At 36.8% G+C, this 22612-nt stretch overlaps 1 protein-coding gene across 1 annotated transcript in view; it reads right to left on the bottom strand.

Moving 5' to 3' along the window:
- The window catches only part of THSD7A (thrombospondin type 1 domain containing 7A), a 314907-nt gene that overhangs the window by 31029 nt on the left and 261266 nt on the right, over window positions 1–22612 (bottom strand). The window contains exons 14-19 of the mRNA XM_075419258.1: window positions 21208–21402; window positions 17531–17794; window positions 5209–5387; window positions 1601–1606; window positions 762–895; window positions 312–465 (exon numbers count right to left, since the gene is read on the bottom strand). Of these exons, the coding sequence (XP_075275373.1) occupies window positions 312–465; window positions 762–895; window positions 1601–1606; window positions 5209–5387; window positions 17531–17794; window positions 21208–21402 (932 nt within the window). The remainder of the gene's footprint in view (window positions 1–311; window positions 466–761; window positions 896–1600; window positions 1607–5208; window positions 5388–17530; window positions 17795–21207; window positions 21403–22612) is intronic.

Below are 22612 nucleotides of genomic sequence, written 5' to 3'. Positions count from 1 at the left end.
GCTCACAGCTAGGCTCAAAGATGGGCTCGCAAGCCACTGCCAAAGCTATGCCACCACACAGGACCCACCCCACACTGAAGAATGACCACCAAAGACATTATATTTTGTGTTTTGGAACAATTTCACATAATAGAAAATAGTAGCACACTTTATTTGCACCCAACTATCAATGACCCTAAAAATGACAGTAAATATAGATACTTACATATGTAATCACTACTCAATCCAGTATCTTTGCACAATACATCATATACACAATTTTAAAGTATCCTTCTAAAATGAGAAACATTACAGTTTGGTACACTTCTTACCAAAGAACATCGAGACCATGATCCCCATTCTGACACAACACAGTCTTCAGGACATGGTAATGTGCATTTTCTAGCACCAAGTGGCATCTCTTCAGGATCACACAGATAATCCTCTACTGTGTCAGAAGGACCATCCACAGTGTTCAGCATGCACCTGGAAAAAAGAACTGCACATAAACTGCATTTGCCGTGGATTTTGGACAGTAACTATGTTCCACAGTATTCTGAAGCATGTTAACATTTTCTCAGCACATAAAAATCATGAAGTAACAGAAGTAACAGAACTAAGTATTGATCTATGAATAACCAAGAAATGCTGAAGAGCCAAAAATAATCATGACATAATCATGATTATGACACCATACATTACTGAGAATAACATCAAATTAAATACAGCCATGACTGAAAGTGAGGGTTCTTTAAAGTGAAGGAGGAGCAATACTGTTTTACCTGACTTTCCTTGTTTGAACACCTTCTCCACAGTTCTCTTTTAAGTCCACATTGGTCACCTTGCAGACGCTCCAGGGCTCGGTAACCCATACATACTGGCTGCAATTACTGTGGCAGGGGACCACTTCATATACCTGGAATCCACATCAAGCATCAGTTTTGTTGTGCATAAGTAAGATAAACATGCAACAGCGATCATACAAAAAAAAAAGGTTTATGCTCTTTTTGGTAAGAATTACAAATATAAACTTGCTGGTTTAGAGGCTGCAGCAGTAACACAGATAAAATACTTGATAGAAAGCTACAGAAATTGCAAAAAGTCAGAAACTATGACATCTAATGACAGATTTCCCGGTTTTCTCTGCCACTAAGACCATGCTATGCCATTTCCACCAATAACATCAACACAACTAACATAAAATCTGTCACTAGGGTAGCTCACAAGTATGCCTTTCAGAAAAATACTGCTAAAACTCTGCTAAAAATTTAATTCTATCCTTCACGTCTTTCCTTCATTATTCCATCCCACTGTTATGAGTTGTGGGGTTTCTGTACTTCTAAACAGAGGTGAGCTCAAGGTAAATGATATCGATATATACCGGATTACTTTATTTTTCACTGTGGATACTTAAAATCAATCTAATATATTCATGCACCAGCATTGGTATTATGTTTAGATTTGAATACAGATTTTAAATGGTATCTCATAAGGTAATTTATACAGTGATCCATGTATTTTCTCAAACATACACTACAAAAAAAAGGACAGAAAATGTAAACATTGGAGCACAATCAGGAAGCACATGTTAAGGTTATCTCTCTATTTTAGAAACTCTTACCTGAGCCTGTAGAAAGTATTTTCACGAACCCAAAAGAAAAACCAAAGATAAAAAGAAAGAATGATTAGAGTGAAGCATAGGTATTTAAAATAGCATTCATTTAGCTTTTATTACAAACATATTCTATGACTTCTGCCAAGCAAAAGGCATCCAATTTTTTCTCTTGCATCTCCTTTGCTGTTATGAGGCATTTTTGCAAGAAGCTTGCTCTTGGAGGAAAATAAAAGTTTATAAATCACAACTAGTAGGAACAGACTGTAAATTAGCTAGTCTCTTTCTCAGTCCCTAACACACTATAAAACTGTTTTCCTTTTTTGCCTGTAATGAGCATCAACTCTTCACACAGTAGGGAATCCAGTTTCCCTAAGACAAGAGGAATTCCTCAATGGTTTTGGAGTGGGTACTGGACTTCTCTATTAATTGAAATTGTTCTGACAGCTTTAAGTGCAATAGATACAGGGGAATAAAAGGAACTGGCAGTCGTCACCCTTCCAAAGTTCCTAAGTCCTTCACTGAGTATCTTAATTATGCATAAATTACTTAAAGCCCATTGCCTCAAAATTATCTTATACAAGCTAACTTCACATATCATTCTGGGTATCAAGTCAGCACAACTAATTTTTCTAGAAAATACAAGGCATTGTCTTAAACAAGCTGTTAATTTCTTTTCAGCAACACTGACTGGGTAGAAAAAGAGGGCTGGTGGCTTAATAATATATCAGTTAATCTGCAACAAACTACCACTAGTCACAAAAAAAAAATGACTTGAACAATGAATGCATAGAGACCCTGATACATCAACGTGCAGCTGATGAGCCCACACACAAGAAGACCAGCATAGTCAGCATATTTGGGCCTTCTTTGAACTAGATAAGCATTAACTCAGGTGTAAAGATGCGTGGTGTAAATGCATGTTAAGGAAGGTACTGTACTCAGTGCACTACTTGTAGTCACATGGGAAGTGACACTTTATTTATTCTTGTCCAGGATTTCATAAATGAGAATAGGGAAGGCTTAATTTAGGGAAACGTCTTTGGATGTCTCATCCTGGTTGTCATAAGAAGAAATACATAAACCCGACATATTCAACAGCCTTTCCAGTAACATAAAAATTGGATATCTTGCCAGAAAGCCAAAGGAGAACTCTATTTGCATGTGTTTAGTGGTGCTCTGCTGACCCTACTGGCATTTTTGTAACTATGACTGCAGGCCATGGCAGCTGGGTGGTGTAATGGTTGCATACCCACCTCCTGGGTAAAGGGGCAATAGTGCCTGGAGCCAATGACGAGAGGGATGTCCTTATTTTGTCTAACAGTCTCAGATTAGCCTCTTCATCTGAAATCCTCTGAAGGCCATTGACACAATTTTGTAATAAACCTGACTCTATTATTATTGTAATCATGAAGAATTTTAGCCTAGTGAAGCGAGTACTGAACATGCTTCATTCAGTTGGAGTGTGGTTTTTGAGTCACCCTGGCATGCATGGCCCAGAAGCAAAGAAGCTCAATGAGGCATCTAACACTCACTGTGTTCAGTCCCCCTCCAAAATACAGTCATACATGTCAGCCCTAAGAGATGTTGAGCAACTTGCTCTTAAAACTTGACAGATGTCTTAAGCAGTTTATTTCAGTGTTTCACTAGCCTTACCGTTAGAAAGTTTTCCCAAGGCTTAACCCAAATCTGCGTGCAGCAGTCTAAGCCTACTGCTTTTTATCCTATCCACGATGGCCATGGAAAATGGATTATTTTCTCCTTCTTTGCAGCAGTCTTTTACGTATGTGCTAGCAGGCTGCCAGCATGCTCCCTCCATCTTCTCTTCCATAGGCTAGACAGCGCATTGTAGTCTTTCCTCAGAGTTCATTATTCCTAGATCTCAATGTACAGCATAGCTCCTCTGTACATCATCTTCCACACACTTGTGGGCACCAAAGATCCAGTCTAACCTTTACGCTTTGTATGTGTGCAAACAAGCATGTTACATATATAGGTAACAAATAGATAAATAAAGCAAAACACATTTAATAACTGAAATAAATATTCCGAAGAGTCAGTAGTCTTCCATCTGAATGAATGGTAGATCACATTTAGATTAAATAATTAACTCAAAAGTAGAATGCAGGTGTATTCCCTGCACGTTTCTGAATTGACAGTGAACGTATTTAAAATTGAAAGATACAGCCTCTATATTCTTCAACATTTCTATGTTATACATAGAGCTCCCTTCTCATGAAAGTACTATATTTCAATTATATTTTTACAATAATCACAGTTTGAATCATCTATTATTATTTGGCAAGCACCATGTAACATTGCAACAAATCAAATCTGAGTCAAAGTACCGGTAGAGGGCAATAGTGTTGCATACAAGTGGCTAACAGACCTCTAGCAAAATCACCTTTGATGCAGAAAAATACGAGCCCATTATGTACTACATGAATATTAAAGCAGGAAAAAGACTTCTGTATAGACTATAATTTGCTCCTATTGAAACACATTCCTCCTAATTTAAAACATATTTACATGCTGACCCAAACCTGGCAACCCTCATTCTAGTTTGTATTTTGTTGAAGTAGATCACAAACTTAGTTTATTAGCTGCAGTTTAACACTTATTATTTTCTAAATTAGAACTAATTGCATTCCCTAAAGTAGAAAATTAGATCAACAAGCCATTTCACTCTGTGCTAGCAAAATGTCAATAGGATAATATTAAGTACATGCACTTTTATTCAAATGTAAATAGCACTTTTTTTTTTTCAATCTTTGAATATTTACAGAGAAGACTGTGTGGCTGTTTAACATGCCTCCGCAGACTAAATTAAATTCAGCACTAATACGAATATAAATCAACACTGAAGAGCGGAAGTTAATTGACAAGGAAGGTTTTTCTTTCTAAAAGTCTCCAAGCAAATAGAAGCAAACAAGGGGTTTGACTTGGAGCAGTGCTAAACTTGGTCCCAAAGACTAAATGCTCACTAGTGGTCAAAGCACTCCCAGTGCGCTCTTGGATCACATCTTCTGGCTTAGTTTCACTTGAAGAGGATCCAGACTGTGCAGCCATACTGCTCCATACTGGAAAATCAACAGCAGTTAGTGGGATAATCAGCAGATTGATTTCAGAAGTGAATACCTGACTGGAACTGCAGTGTCAGGGCAAGTGTACCCAGAAGGTCAAAATCATGACAAAACCACACTAAGGGACACTGGGATGATACTGTGTGAGTGTTTGAGAAGTTTTAATTTACCTTCTGATCTAAGATGGTCAGGGAACGACACTAAGAATCTGACCAGCTTGAGCATCCGTAATGAGACATTTTAGTCATTGTAAGAGAACTTTAGAAATGTGGTCTTCACTATTTGCATCTAAGAACGTTTTATTGTCTCCAGTCTGCAGTTCAGATAATTTGCTAAGTTCTTGCAGATGAGGAAGTAATGAAGGCAGAGCCTACGCTGACTGAGGAAATCTAAGCCAACACATTCTCCTCCTTCTACCTGCATCTGCCCCTTATGTTGTACAGTTTTTCTACACCAAAAAAAAAAACCAGCTAAAAGGGTTATTGGAGGTATGGAAAAAAGCAATATCAATAATGTAAATATAAGTCAAATTACCTGATTGACATGATCTAGCTTTGGACAAGGTCTTCCACCATTGTAGGGTTTTTCACGGAGCCATTTAGACCGAACCTTTACCCCACTCCCACAGGATTTACTACAGCGAGACCAGTTGGACCACTCGCTGAGCTTGCAGTCTGAGGGACATGGAATAATACAGGCTTCCTCAATATAACCTGTGTGAATGGAAAAGAAAGTGAAATCTCTTCAGCATGTCACTCTGCCACTTCTCCCTGAAGCCCTCGTCTACTTCATTTAGGTTGTCCAAAGTTTGACTTGACAGGACTGTGTGAATAGAGAGATTTCTTCATCATTAGAGCTAAATTAAATTCTGCAGAAAATTGACACATATAGCTGGAGACTGTGTTAGAGTAGCAGCTGAGCATCCTCACTGCTATCTGATTAGAATTCACACTTGCCAGATTTCAGCATTCAAACTTTCTGACAGCTACAGTGTAATTGACACTAACCATCTATTGGTTGCATCATTCTTACACTGGAAAAACAATATTTATTTTTTAAGGAAAAAACGTTTAATTAAAAGCTCCTCCATGACTGCATCAAGTAATTCAATTTCAGTTATACATCAAAAATCCAACCAAATCAAAAGATATGCATCTTACCAGCCTGGAGCGAGGGAACTTAACACCTTGTAACCTTTCTAAGACTAGAAAGAGAGAGCGGCCTGCCACATTAATGATCTGCCGATTAACAACCATCTGCCCCCAGTAGCACACTGAATAAATGCATTGAATGGAAAAGCAGATGTTTGGTTTGGATAAGTCATCAGTCCTGAGAGGCTGGAAAGGGGTATGACATGGTCTGCAGGGAGTAACTTGAGGCCTCAATTCACTGAATAAGAGAAAACATCTTTCTTCCAAAAGCAACATATGCCACAGCTCTACAATATGTGTCATTTATGCCAATATTTACAGCAGCAGCTATAAAACCATAAATAAAAAGCTGGCCTTTAATGCATTTTTACTACAACTATACCCTAAACATATATGAACTCTACTCTCCTGTTTCCTGTGTCAGATCTGCAATATAGTTACTGTTGGCAAATGTTCCCTTTAAAGACTGAAAAAACTTCAATGTATTTAAAAGTGATTTAAAGTATTTGATGAACACAGTTACAGAATGAACACATAGTTGGGTAAGATCCTTCTCAAATGATTGGCACAGTTTGCTAGGCATGGTTTCAAATGTTTCTCAAGCATTTTGAATTTTTTTCAGTTTGAAAGCAATCATTGTCATTTTCATCAGAGCTGATGTTAGCAGCTTTATGTTTATATTTTTTATACCTATACTTCTAAGTAAAGATATTCTGTCTCCTCTAGAAAGCAACCAATACCAAATAATCACAAGTTGTGTAAAGAATCAAAACATTTTAAATATTTCTATTCTATATGCCTATTTCTACTTGCTTCCATTAATTTGTTTTTGTCATAAAGAACAAAGAGTGGATTTTTTAATATACAGCAACGTTCAGAATATTTTATGGTCAAATCAGGTGATGATTTTATGCTGAATAGCTTTCCTCTGTTTGGAAGCATTAAATAGTAACTAAATATACAGAGCATATCCTGAATTTCAGCACTGCAGAACTACTGTTCACCAAATATATCTCCCTTAAAATGGCTAGAATGTTATTAGCTTGAATTACAAGCATGTTAAATCTTTCTTGCCATTTGATTGATCAGCTCAGTGATATTGTATGAAAAGGACACTGTGTTAGACAAAATATATTTTTGAAGATCATATCACCGCATATCAGAAGTGGTGACATAGATTGCTCTGGAGTAGTAAATGCAAAATTGATTACATTTCACCTTACCTGAAATCTCTGAGTGAGTCTTAGAAATCAGATGCACTCTATCTCAGAGCCCCATCCTACACTGAAGTTTGATTGCATAAATATGAAATTCTGCATCTTCACCAGAAATGAGCTTTTAACAAGCCCTCTTAGGTGCTATACAAAACCATATAATTATACAAACAAGAAACAACTGAATGAAAATGGACAATAACAAAAAGTTGAAAGAAACAATTTCCTGCAAGCAGTCAAATAAGTGTTTAATGATATTTATTATCTGACAGAATTAAGTGAATATTTTACTGCTCTTTATGAATTTTATTGAGATTCTGAAATGCTGCCTTTACTTTCAATATAACGTCTAAGTAATTGTTTTCTGAAGAAACCTTTTTACTATAACATAATTTTGCCACTTAGCATTTGTTAAATTTCTGCCTCTGTAATTAATGTCTGGAAGAAACAAACTCAGGTTGCCTTAAATATATCGTATATCCTTAAATAGGTAACTTTAACCAGTACAGGCTGTCTCAGGAAGACTTTATTTTAAGGACTTCCATAAACCTCTGAGCTATTTTAAATTGTCTTAATCTGAAAGGGATCTTCCCAATCTACCCCAGTCATAGAAAAGGACTTCTCCAGGTATCATGACATTTTGGGACTTTGAAAACTATAGCATGGAAATACTTCATAGCCTACCAAAGGAGTAGAACATACTAGACTAAAATGATTGACAAATTAGAAACTATTTTGCTTTTATTTGCCTTCAGTTCATCCAAACAAGGACAATAAAGATTTTTTTTGAGGTAATGAGAATATTAGCCAAAAAGTTTAACAAGATTTTTAGAATCTTGCAGACAGACACGATATCAAATACACTATATCATACTGCTGTGGTGTTGCCTCAATTTGCCACAACCAACCACGCAGTTACTCTTTCACTCCTTCCCCCTCCCCGGTGGGATGGGGAGGAGAATCAGAAAGAAAAAGGCAACACTCTTGGGTTGGGATGAGAACAGTTTAACAGAGTGGCAAAAGGGAGAAAAAAACAGCAATCATTAATACTGATAAAAAGCATATACAACATGTAGTGTTCTCACCACCCGATCCTTAGCTTGCTCCTGAGTAGCAAAAGCCCCTCCTTCAGCCAGATCTCCACTTAAATAACATTCACATGGTATAGAATATCCCATTTGATTGGCTGTTTGAGTCAGCCCAACCAGATTTTTGTAAAAGTTAACTCTATCCCAGCTGAACCCAGGACATATACGTAAGTGCCAGGTAACATTTTAATTATACTGGGCTGTAGTTCTAATGATTCCATAAAATATCAGATGAAACCATACCACTACAGCAACCTTTTTTTACACTATCTATGAAATAACTATATTGAAGTCAGCCATTAAAATTGCTTTAGCATAGAATGTAATAAAGCCAGAACAGCATCGTATTACAGGTATAGTGTCTTAGTAAGAGTCACAACACAGAAAACAATGAGCTTGCTTATATGTTAGCGCATTTCAGAGAGGATGCAGTGGGTCAGCTGACATTTCCCACCCACTTTATAATGAAAAAATACTGAACTGAAATTTTATACTGGGTCCTTACTCCTATAAGCTTCATGGAATGGCTTCTGCTCACCATACAGCTCTTTCCTATGCCATCTCTAGGATATCTTGCCTATGATGCTCTCCTCTCCCTCCTTCCTATTTCCTCGGAAAAGCTGGCATCAAGACCTGAACTCCACATATGAGAATTAACCAGCTGAACAAGAAGAATAGAAAAGACACATGAAGAAGAGAACAAGAATGGAGTCAATCACTGAAGGCATAAAAAGAAGCTCTACAAGATAGGAAGGCTTGGAGCTACTGGAACTGCGGGAACATATTTCGAGAGCAGAGAGAAAAACACTTATTATTATGCAAGACAAGCATAAAAAACTCCCAACCACTGGTACACTAAGCATACTGGATAAAAAATAGGTCAAAGACATGAAGAGAATAAAGGGATCCACAAAGGAGTATCATAGCTTCCAAGCCTTCTCCAAAGAGAAGGAAAAGAAAATTAATGAGTGAAGTTACGTTTCATGGCAAAGAGTCAGAAGTCAAAACAACGGAGGAGACACAAGAAAAAAGAGAGACTGAGGGGGAATAGAAGAAAGGGTAAGAAATGACAGGGAGAGGGAAGATGAAAATAAAAGGCTCAACATAGAGTCAAGACAATTGTAAAGACCTACTGCACAGGGATAGAAAACCAAGAAAGAGGAGGAAAGAAATAAACATCCTGCCAAAAGTAATATCTTGGTGAAGCACAAACAGCATGCCATGCCCTCAAGAGCCTAGTCTGCTATCCCCTGACCAGACAGCGAAATGTAATGAAGAATGTTCCCACAGATAAAAATAGAGAAAAAGGGAAGAAATGAAAAAACTGTGGCCTCTGATTTGCATTCTATAGGAATTAGTGTGTAGAATGAAAATGACCCCGTTATATCTGTTATTAAAAAGTTTTTGGCGTATTCATCCCTCGGCATCTTCTTTTCCTCTCGGGCACCTCAATATTCACCCTACAGACTATTTAGTGTGTAGCTGCGCCACTAGACTCCCTTAGAACCCAGGCAGAAGCAGATTTCAAATTGCTTGCAGATACTTCTCTAGCCAAGAAAGAAGACTGAATTAAAATTAAAAATTACTTCTTGCAGAGGACTTTTTCAACTTCATTTACTACCCATATAATGGTACTTTTCAGAAAAAGCTTCTCTGAAGCATGTCATCACCTCAGATCCCTTTCTGTGTGTATGATGTCAACATATCTTTTAGGGTGACTAAGGATGATAATCTCCAGAAGTTCATAGCAACCACCCCTGAAATCCAAGAAAGCAGATGTTCAGAGTTTATACTCTTTCTTTTGGCTGTTTCTGTTAAATTTCAGGTGCTTGTATGGGTAGACTTAGTCCACACCATAAAAATTTTAGCAAGTGAGAAGAAAGCACATTATGATACAGAAAAAAAATACATAGAAAACAGCAACACAGAAACCAGAAATATTAAATGCAAATGGGACTGGTGATGCAGGTATATCGTTTCTGACATGAAACAGACACGAATGAGCCATTTTTCAATTTTCAGTCTTGTTTCCACTCTGTTCTAATTGTCCTTGAAAGGGTGTCCCTTGTGATAGCCAGTGTAAAATCTTATTAAAAAACAGTCCTCTAATGTGTATGTGTGTGTGTCTGTATAGTGGAATATCACATAATTATATCATATAGACAGGTTGTATTATATAATTGCATCAAATGGTATGCTAGAGCCTTGAGGTTTAAAGAACAAACAAGAAATCACCAAGGTAGAAATACAATACATGGAGAGAGAAGGAGAGAATGAGAGCAGTGAAGCGGCTATGAAGAAGAGCTGAGGAAAAAAGTGTGAAGGTGAGGGATGGACAGTGAAATAGAAGACCAACACTGTAAAGGTTGAAAATATGTTCTCTGGACATCAGCAGTTCATGTTTTGCCTGCTTCTTCTCTTCTGGACTAAAATCTTTCACTGCATGCTTCCTGCAGCTCTTCTTTCTCCCCACAACATCTGATGGATGTTGGAGAGATGAGATGTTGGGATGCTGTGGTACAGAGCATTGCCCCTGCATGGTCTGGAAGGGTATTGGAAAGAAACACCCATCTCTTAAGGCCCATTCCTTTACCCAGTGCAGTAATTTCTCAATTATTGCAACTCCTATCAGCTGAACTTCACAAGGCTGTGAAATGGGGAGTTGGCTACTATGACCGAGAGCATGGCTATTCTATCATTAAAGATTTATTACTGAACCACAACTTAACAAATGGCTTTGAACCACTAGGACTGTGAACTGAACTCACTATTAAACAGAAAAGGTTTATTGTCCCATTGCTAACTGGCTATAAAATCTGGACTCCTAGAACAAAGTCATTAATAGATGTGATGGATAATTTGTAATGGAGGACTTTAATGGACTTCGCTCTTTGTCTAATGACAAAGCAGTAGAAGTAGGTGGATATAAGATTTTTCCCTACAAACTACATCTGCACTGTGTAAGAACAGACCGACAAATTCAAGTGTGCAGACAAAAAGAACATCTTAGAAAGTGTTTACATGAACTCTTATGTCCTTAGGACTGACAGAGTTATGCTTCTGCTTTCATGACTAAAATGTCATGCTATGTTTCGAAGAAAAAAACTGCAATGCCAGAATGGTTTATGTTCTTTAATAAATATTTTTTTTTCAAGGAAATATGAAGTTCTTGGATGTCATCTTCGTGGACAAAGAAAAATACAATTATTTACATTTCACCTGTAACAGTATATATATATATTTCTTAAAACTATTCATATTTCTGCCTACCCCTTAGAAAGATAGATTGAACTCCATGAGGCTTTTTTCTTTCTTTTCAGTATTATCCCTCAAAGCCTTAAAACCTGGGAGCAATTGTTAATGCTTAACTATCTTCTGCCTCTGCAGTTCTGTCTCTGGCGAACTAACTACAGGTCTTTGGGTTGATGGATGACTGTTTCATGACTGATGGCCTGTTGACAGAGCAGATATGGTGGCACCATAATGCAGAGGCCTAAGCTAGTATTTCTGGTGCAGGGCAATAGGTAGCACGTTCCTAGAGAACATACAACAGGACAAATATGGCATCTTGTATATATATATATAAACAAAAAATCTTGGAAAAGATACAAGCTATAAAACAGCAAACTATCCTAATAACAATTTGAGAACCTAAGCCTACTGCCATACTAGATTAGAATCTTCTATGGGAAATATATTTATTTTAGAATAAACTTTTGACAGAAAGTCTCAATTGAATTTTAAAACCCTGCTATTTTTTATTGGTAAATTTGTATTGCTTCAGGTTAGAATATGGAAAGTGAAAAAAAAGACTTAAAAAAATCCTAGCACAAGTGGATACAGCAACTTCTAACTGGCATCTTGGACCCTGTAGGATCTGTTATAACATATAAGATCTTACTATTTCACACATAGGCAATTAAATACAAAATTCCTCAATTCATGTTGCTACTCCTAGCAGCTGTTGTAGAAGTATTCACTGGTACGCAGATATTCCTCTCTAATCCCCTGCATAAGCCTTGTAGCCATGGAGGGCTTTGTAAAATCAGCACAAATCAATGCATCTCACTTAATTAATGCTAAAGGGGGAAATAATCTCACACTAATAAGGCAGCAGAGAAACTATCCTGGACTGGTTCACTGTGCCTAAGGTCTTAACAGTAAACTGACATGAATTAAGAAGGGTAAAACGACCTATATAAAAATGCTGCATCTGTCTGCCACGCCACTATGTTTGCCTTCACTATGCGCACACAACCACAACCACCACTTAGCTTATGTGGGTCATGATTCATAATTGATATATAATGGAGGAAAACTAAATATTGAAGAGTAAATAGCGTAGTGCATAAGCATGACAGTGGCCTGCTTCTGATTTTTTGTGACAAAAAATCCAAGGTACAGTTTGAAAGGATCATGAAGAGACTCTCTTTCAATTTTTTTCAGAAACACACCAAAACAGATTGGTGGCAGACACATGTTGTTATCCACACAGCTCTAGTATACTAATGATGACAGGGATAAAGCTATGAAAAACAACTGCTGCTTTTCTAAAGGGAAAAAAAAAACCTCTCATGCTTGACTATCAAGCAAATTACACATTTTTGTATTTCTCCAGCAAAATTACCTATGTAGTACTGAAACAAAGCAGAAACCATAAAAATGACAATTTATGTGTCTTCCATCAAAGAAAACAGGTAAACAACAGCTCAGTTACAACTTCTAGCTGACATTACCGCATCTGTTGAAAACTGTCAGCTGTTTGCTCCTGCCCACACTCCACAGAACTGGTATGGCTGAAAAATACCAGTGGCAGAATATTTCAAACGGCTGCTGAATCATGCCAACTCTTTCATCAACAAATTTAGCTCAAATTTGAAACAAAATATTTTGAAAAGAAAAATCAAAATATTAGGCATATATAAAACCGAAAAAAATGAAGACAAAAAAAAAAAGTAAAAATATCCACCTTGCCCCTCTGCAGATGAAACTTGGGTCTATTTTCAGCTGTTAGTATGAGTTTTCTTCTGAAGTACCTGTTAAGCTACAGAAAGCTCAGGACCCTCTCAAAAGGACTCTGCCCTCTGCTTCTCCAGTGTTCTCACCTAGCAGTAACAACGGATTTATTTAAACTTATTTTGCCTTTCCTTTTTTTCAGAGTTATGCTCACTCCTGTCTTTTTGAGAAACTTGTTCATACTGGGGACTTCATAGCTGCACCCAAAATTTCAAAGACTATTGAAAGAATCTTCTTATGGGTCTATTAATTTAGAGGCCTTTTTAGAGGCTTTCTTTGTGTTGCCCCATTCCTTTAGCTCCTTGGTGTCTGTAAAACTGTTAGTTAACTATTCTCAAATATTTTGAAAATGAGATTTGTCAAGCAGCAAAAAGAGGTCTGAAACATTTATTCTTCTGCTCCTGTTTACCTTTTCTTTCCTCAGTCAGGTGAGCTCTGATTATAAACCCAACATTTCATGAAACAAACAGCTTCTGAATTTTTTGGCACTGCAGAGCTGTTCTGTCTTCTGACTCCTCTCCCTCAAAACAGTGTGACTTGCAACACTGACCTGTTCATAGCCTCATAAATTTACGTGGCAGTGTTTACATAAAACTTTTGACAGTCTTGCAATTTGAATTTCTTGTGGCATTTTAGTATATGACACAACGTATCCCATGATATATTAATAACGTCAGTGTGGGTGTAGTTTGTCCCGCTTGTCAGATTTAGATGATGTTGTCACAGGTGAAGAAGTACAATTATCCCCATCTCCCACCTCATGATTTCATAGTGTCAGGAGATAACAAAAGTCCAGGTAAAAGTTGGACACAACATAGGAAACATCTTCCCTTAAATAATGGTCTTGACTTCTCTCCTAGTCCAAGCTAATTCACCAAATCATATCCACAAAAACTGCAATTACATACTGTACTACTTGGAAAAGAAACAACAGACTCACAGGAACTAACAGTAAAACAAATTTCTGAATAAACAAGATAACATAGCTGAAAAATGTGACTACTCTTCTTTGGATCAGTTACAAAATTAGTGAAAAATTCAGTTCTATCTTTTCCATAGGGAAATAAGGAACTCTGTTAGAATTTACAAAAATAACCCAAGCAGACTTGAATTATGAGTCCCCTGTCAAGTTTAGCTTGAAAAACTAAAAGCAGATTAATGGGAAGCTACAAGGCACTTTTATTTGTTAGCAGGTGGGGTAACTATTGTGATACCACAGAAGTCCCTTGTTGATTTGGCGTAATATAGCTTTTATGTTTGTTCTGAAAGAATAAAATAGACAGGACACTGAGATCTAGAGATGATGCCAAACTGAAGAACTGTCATAGACCAAGGGCATGAAAATAACACGGAAAACATCATAAATACTACCAAGATACAAAATCAGTTTAACTGGCAAAACAGCAGTTTACACATGTTGAGAAAAATAAATCATCAGAATGCAATCCATGAATACAAAGGAGTTATCCAGAAAAGGCAGCAAACATACTGAAATTAGACTGAAACCTCTATATCATATATTCTAGCCCCATTGTATATGCACAAGTATGCTAAACCTGGAAAAAAGCTGAAGGCCGACAATAAATTAGGTGAGCCTTAGAAATAATCTGCACTATGTGTTTGTACAACACCCATCAATAACAGATTTTTGTTCTAGAAGAGTTACTGGAAAGAAAACCGTGATTTTAGCAACGTGTTCCCTAGCATCAGTTTAATTCATTACCATCAATATCAGGTTAGATACCTCATTCCCTGTACAACTGAAATTCCTTTTTAGGAATTTTATGAAGTGCAAGGAATGCAGGACTAGTTCAACAGCACAGCAATTCCAAGCTTCGTCTGCCCATGAACTACACCATGGACCAAGAAAAAGGTATTCTCTCCCTCAGTTGAAACTGATGAGAACACACACACAGATGCCGCATGCTTCACTATCAAAAGCAGGTAAAGAAATGGGGGGAGGAATAAAAGAATCAGACACCTTAATAAACTGATCTAGAGAGAAAGAATTTGAAACAAAAAAACCCAAAACAACCCCAAAAACAAAGGGTTCAGGCCTCCCAACCTCCAATAAATATAGTAATGACTTACAAAGATTTCCAGTTTACAAAGAGAGCTAAAAGAGACTTCAGATATCCCATGAGAAAAAAGGGATGGAACTGTAGAAAGAAAACCCAAACAGAAGCAATGCTATATTCTGTTTTGGGAAGGTTGTTTCTGGAGCCTGCTAGTGCTAATAGCATGTAAATGACAGCCCAGGGTACAGTAGGTATAATAACAATATATTGTTAGTAGTTTTTCTGCTGGATTATTATTCATTGTGGTCACTGTGAGTGTAGGCGACATTCACTGATAAAATTCATTAGATTAGAAATTGCTATCATGAAGAGTTATAACAGGGTAAACAAAGATGGTTGAGCATATCTTTTTTTCCCATTTTTTTATCCTTTTTTATATCTTTCTGATTCCTGAAATGGAATTGCACCTCAACCTGCATTGCCATGGCTTGAAAGCAGCTACATCCATGCTCATTCTACACAAAGAAAGGGTTCCCACTGCTTTTTGCAAGCTACTTCAAGCAGCACGTTACCTACCACATACAACACTTACAATTTTCTCTTGGACAGACAGCTCCACCCCTCATGTGTCTCCCCTTGGCTGTTGACACAAAACCTGATTGTCCCCATTCTCCAAGTCAATGAAAACTGACCTGCAGTAGTCCATCAGTCCCTCTAGTTTCCCAAGGGCTTAAGATCTTTCATAATTTTCCACTTTTCAACAGTCACTCTGGACTTCATGCTGAAAGAATACTGATTTCTGACATAGCGTCACATACACTTACAGTTTAAAAAAAAAAAACAACAAAGAAATAGGAAAAAGTTTCAGTTGTGTATTTTATAACGGTATCTTCTGAACACTTCAGATTGTTCCACAACTCTTTTTCCAGTGTTCCCTACCAGCTTTCTGAGAAGCTTTCTAATTCCCTCAGGACAGCCACCCAGCCAGGCAGATCTGTGCTCACACAACTGCTGGTCATTAGAGGTAGCTGCATCTTTTGGTACTACAAAGACGGCAAATGGTCCTGGTCAGTCTAAGCAAGTGCAGCATGTCCCTTTCAGACTACACAAAAGAAAAAAACTAGATCTTTGCAGGACCCCAAACCAGAACAAACAGATGAGAACAGAACTGAAGAACATTCTCAGCGTAGAGAGATTTCCTGTCCAATGCGAGTTTAGAATTTAGACTTTGCCATTCAGATGTATTTATGCAAACTTACCTTTCAGTATGAGTTAACTACAGCAAAAAATGATTTTGAATAAAAATAAACATGGGAGAAAATTATTCACAAATCATCTTCCAGCTTTGCTTTGAGTTATTAAGCTTAATGCTCACTTTTTCCATTGAATCAAAAAAGGTAAGCTACAGCTTGGCTTGATACATTTGGTTTCCAATTTATCATAGCTCTAATCAGGAATTAATAGTGCTAATTAACATCCCCTTAAGTAATTCAATTTCTTTGATTAGCTATTTTAACTTTATCCAGCTAAATAAATGAAATTTCTGCCATCTTAATTTAACACTTTAAAGTAGAATACATATACAAATCAAATTTACATTGACCTTTTAATGGCACGGAGTCTAACATCCAGCTTTTCATACCAATAGCTCAGATACAATTTTAGACTGCAGGCAGGAAAACAAATGAACACAAAAACTCCAGTGATGTAAACGAGCACATTTCTGGCTCACTGAAAATCAGAAAGTGCCAGTTTTGATCCTAACACTACAGATGCATCCACTTTCGGAAGGATCACTGTTCCCTCCAGGAGTAATGTGAATACAAAGAATATAAAGACTTTAAATATCCTAGTTTTATTCATGACAGAATTACACAGAGAAAGTGTTGCGTGCTGTTGAACTCGTGTCAATACAGGCCTGTTAAAGTGCTGAAGAGCAAATGGTAGAGATAAGGCTATTTAAGGAGATTAAAGCTATCTAAAGAATCTGTGGAAATAATTTCAGCCTTTGCACAATAGTCCTATACTGTTCCTGTTTTCTTTTTGAGGATCTGAACTTCTAAATGGCTACATTCTCAAATGTCCAGGTACAGTTATCAGAAAAAACAGTAATATTTTACTTTTATCTATTAAAATGCCTAATTTTATTTTATGAATTTATTTTAAAATGTTGCACTGTAGTTATCAGTAAAAATTAAGTTTACTATTTTGTGAGTCAGCAAAAATGTGTGCTGGGTTTGAATGTGCTTTGGGATAAAATGCAGCCTAAGCAATAAATAATAATCTGCTAATTCTACCTGTACACATATTACATTAAACGAAATGAAGCACATAAGAAAGCAGATGAAAGAAAAGAGGTTTATAAATACCATGACTGTTGCATCGTGATGTTTCCACAAGTCGATTGTTTTGGTCGTAGCATGCCATGGCCTGGTAACGATAGCCTTGTCCACATTCCTTGATGTCTCCTTGTACCTTCATTCCCAGCAATACTTCCAGCTTGCCCTCTGGTAAAATACAGTCTGACCAGTTTCCCACAGGCTGAGCACTGTACTTGTCACATGGACAAAACTGATTCTCAATCAGAGGATACAACTGAGAATTTTTGCATTTATCTCTTTTCTTACTTTTTCCTACAAAGAAGAAATAATTATTTTAGAAAGTTTGTAACAGTTTACACCTCCAAAAAAATTTAGACATCTATAACAAGTGCTTGCAATCAAACACATATGCATAAACCTAGTTACATTAATCTTTATTCATTTAGGTTAATTACTTGAATTTCTAAAGTAATGAATGGCTACAGTCTGCACCAAGGCAACATATTTTGAAATAAAGCCATGTATTTATATTTACCTTGGATAAAAGTGCTTGGGGGGTACAGTTTGAAAAAGGTAGCAATTACACAAATCTACTTTTTTTTTTCCCTATTTTATCAGCAGTAAGCAGTCCAATAAAAAAAAAATTCTCTCTGGTTAAAACTGTCTAAAGTTGAAGGAAATTGCAGAAGTAACATGCACCTTTGCTATAGCAGTACCTCCTTTCAAAATGTCAAAATCCTTTCATTTCATCACCTGTTATCGTACATCTGTTGAGAATTACCATTCTTCCCCTCTAATGGAATAAGCACCTTTTATGATTCTGTGTTTCTTCTCAAATCTTTTCTAGTTCGTTTTCCTTCCCCAACTGGAGTGAAGCCATTCACTCACCTTCCACTTCCCATTAAATCTATTTTTAATCTTCTCTTTGGTAAAGTTTGCTCGGTGTTTCTTTCCATATTAGATGGCTCATACATATTAATGTAGAAGTCTTTGCAAAAATAGTTTTAAAAATTCTTTTTACTTAGATACTACTGTAAATTAATATTCTGTTGTATTTTACTTGCTATTCAAAACAAAGCAATGAACATAACTTTGCAGCACCCTTGGTGCTTATATTTACTACTGCCTTCATTTAGAATAGAAAGAAGGTACCGAAAGAAAAGTTAACCTTTCTTTTGAAAACACAATTTCATACTAAAAATGCACTTCTCCTCCTCATTTTCACCATAAATAATTATAAATTCATTCCAAGTCAGCTTTACGTGTCAGCCTGGGTAGCACATTGCCGCAGAGAATACACTACAGCATACATGATAGCCTCAGCAAGTTTGAAGGGGTAACTTCACTCAGGACAGGAAAGCATCTCAAAGTGTTAACAGTGTGGTAAAAGAATCTGTTCTTTGTTGCTTTGTTTTTAAAACAAAAAAGATTGTTAGTCAGGGTTTTTTTCCCTTGGGGAAGCAACCCTGGCATAAAGTTCACTGAAGTTATGAGACAGTCACAGTGAGCCTTCTTGAAGATCATGAATTATTCACTGCCACAGGTTTTCTGATTTACAGGGGGATGGAGCAGAGGATAGGGTTTGGATCCTATCACATTCTTTGTGAGGCTGCTAATGGGCACCCCTCTTAGCTAGCCTTCCTCCACCACAGACAATACAGACTAATTGGCAAACAGTGCTGTGACAGAGGCCAAGTCTCACTCTCGAGGTTTCAGTTATAATTTAGAAGCAGACCATGTTTTTTTTCTATTCATTTCATGCAGAAGAAATAAAACAGATTAAAAAGAAGTTGAAGAAAAAATGTTTCAAAGTGAAAGGTTGTCCATTATGTGGACCAAGGAAAAGTTTGCAGCAAAGGGTTGGGTATCACTGGAAAAACTTTTTATTCTGTTAACAAAAACCTCAAGAGTTTTCAAGGGACACAAAGTAACAGAGCATCACAAGACTGAGAAAGGCTCTACCTAATGAAGAGGAAAATCACCCACAAAAGATAATTCTTAGTTGTGTCCGGAAATATGGCAGAAAATTAAGCAACATATTGTCTCATGCAGTGATCTGAGCTGCTGGGTGAAGGCAATGGAAGAATGGACAACAGAAAGAAGTTGGAGAGCATATATTCAGCTGGAGAAAGGACTGGCTTAATCATAAATATGACATTCCAGACTGCAGCTGAGAAGTTCAAAAAAGGTAAACCAAAGCTTAAGGCTGAAAAGCACTCAGCTGCTGTAGTATTTCTAATGCATGAAAACACCATCCGAGAGGGAAGTCCTGGTGTAGCCAAGAGCAGAAGTAGGAAAAGGAATGTGAGTGGGTTAACACCTGAACCTGTTAAGGGGAGATGATTGTTGATTTGTCTGCCACCAATTTAAAAAAAATAAAAATAAAATCCACTTTCACCTGATTTTCTATTAAAAGGTTTTCTATTGGAAGCTCCAGGGGAATTTCAGCAAGACTTTTTTTTTCCTAATTACAGTTCAGTGTAATAAAAACAAAACCAAACCAATTGAATCTGATGAGAATTCAGTCTGGTTAGGCAATACTGGCGAGATACAGCTTGTGCATGGAATCATGGTTGCCGAGGAATCAAAAAAAAAATTGTGGACCGCTCTCTAAACTGAGAAACTGCACATAAACCAAGAAAATGCAAATTATTAATCAGGTCTGTGGCCACTCTCATTTTCATTATCAGTTTTCCAAATCTAGTTTCTTATCTTAATAAAATTAAACTTTCTTAACCTTGTTTGGGACTAAAAGTGATTTGAGTGATGTGAAGAGTTTTCCTTCTGCAGAACAAAGCAAAGTTCTTCTGGACTTCCCTGAGTGCCTCACACTACCCACACCATGCTGAAGAGCTGAAGGTCTGTGGTTTTTCACACCATTGAGCCAATCAGTGAGAGTTTGTGAGTTATATCCTTTTTAAAATTGACTAAATTTTCCAACATCTGCCTGAAAACCATCAGTCAAATAAAGTTTTAGCAAAGACAAACCAAAAAGAACCTCTTGAAAAAATATTTTCATATTTTAAGCTGTAACTCAGATAAACTTCTTCAGAGAGTGTCACCACAAAGGTCTGTTTCTTCTGTTTGTTGAATGCTTAGCACAAACAGACGATCTCAAGGCCATAATTCTGTACAAGTGACAAACCATAAAGCAGCAACCTTCCTGACCTCTGTGCACAGAAACAGGCTGCAGAATCAGGATTTGGAATAAACATAGTATGAAAACCTTTTAAATAGCAAACTTTTGTGCACCTTTTGGTGAAAGATAACACAGGGTTCAACAAAACTGCAGGTAAAGTCTTTTTGTTTTATTTTCTCAGACTGGATCAGACTGTTAGTTAATTATGCCGCTTTATATTTTTCACCTCCCTGGAACTACAGCCAATGCTGACTTGCCTGTCATAAAAAAAAATGTTCTGCTTTGCTGTTTACTATGTGCGCTCCATTTAGAAGAAACCTTGGCCTCCTCTGTTCTCCCATCTTCTCTTTAGCCACTTCCCCACGATCAAGAGTCTGACACATATGGCAGGAGTTTGCTCTCCTGAGGGGTTCTTTTTTTGTTCCACCAACAGTATCTAGAGCATGACAGTGACATTGGGTCTGCTTTCTGCCACAATGACAAACATCACTTGCTTGTTGCAGGGGAACCTCAGAACAACACAGGTTTTAGTCAAAACAGTAGCAATAATTAATAAAAGATGTATTATTTTCCTTGTTACTCTTACCGACAAGAGTGCGTTTTCTCGTCCTGACTCCTCCACATTCCCCATTACAGGAAGAAAACTTTGACCAGTTTGTAAACTGACAGTCATCTTGGCAGGGAATCTGGCACGTCTGTGTTAAGGATGGTAATGGGCCAGAGTATTTAAGGCACTCACTGATGTCAGCCTGCCCTCCGTCTTGTCTGCGACAAGTAATTGCTGGAAGCAAAAAGGGATGGAGTTTAACTGAGCAGTTTTTTCATGAGTGTCTCCATTCAATTTAGTAAGTCTGCAATATTCTACTGCAAAATCACACTGAAAGCCCAGAATAGCTATACAACAACCTAATATTTGCAATCATTTATATCTTGAATGAATATATTTAACATTTCTGACTTTTTTTGAGATTCTGTTTAAATTTCTATTCACCAGGACATACCAGGTAAAAAAAACAAAATCTTACAGACAACCGTAAATATTATAAAGGTTGCACCATATTATTCACACCTATTATACCATTTTCACATTATAATTTTTCCTACAGATACAGCCTATAAGTCAGACATTAAAAAACTTGCAATGAATGCCATTTTAAGTAGCTGAATACTGTATAACGTTGTATCAACAGCATATATTTCAGAAAAAGGGACAGATAAAATTTAGAAACGTATTTGAGTTCCATATACCACTTAACCACCCACAACAGTATTGCTGCCTGATGTTCTTCAGCAATTTTTAGTCTTCTAAAAGGTTGAGGAACAAACCATGTTTGCTAGGGATGGATTATCAGCCGATAGGTGTACAACATTCTATAACAGGATAGCCATATGCTAAATAAAAACTTCTTACTTATAAGAAAGAAAATAGTTTCTTAAGAAAACTTCAGGTGGCATAAAAGGAAGAATTCGGAGCACAACAACAGGGCCGTTTCATTAATATAGTCCTTAACAATGCTCTATTATTGTTCCACATGGATATTTGTTTTTTAACATGGTTGCTTATCTCTTATTCTAACCTAAGCCTCGGTAAATCTCATTTTATTTCCTTGTCCAAAACAACATAAAACTTATTACACAGTAACAAGGTCGGAAACTTCTAGTTGTTTGTTTACACAATAGAATCATATTTATGCTTCATGGCACCTGACAGCACATAGTACATGCAGTATCACATAATGACTGTGAAAGTAATTTGTGTCACCAATTGTTGCAGTACCATTGCATCCAAACACAATATAACATTCTGTATACATATGAAGGAATATCATGTTTTATATTACACTTACTCCATAATTTAAGCACTTCAATTGTACTGACAATAACTATTTTAGTGGTATGTGAATAGAAAAAAAATGTAAATTTTACTATCCAAACTATTATGCCATAATCAAGTTCAACTGTTGGAGAAAAATGGTGTTTGAATGCAAAGT

This window comes from Opisthocomus hoazin, chromosome 4, assembly GCF_030867145.1.
Source record: "Opisthocomus hoazin isolate bOpiHoa1 chromosome 4, bOpiHoa1.hap1, whole genome shotgun sequence".
Taxonomy (NCBI): domain Eukaryota; kingdom Metazoa; phylum Chordata; class Aves; order Opisthocomiformes; family Opisthocomidae; genus Opisthocomus; species Opisthocomus hoazin.
The sequence above is the reverse complement of the archived record's forward strand: the minus strand, read 5'-3'. Positions and strand labels throughout refer to the sequence as shown.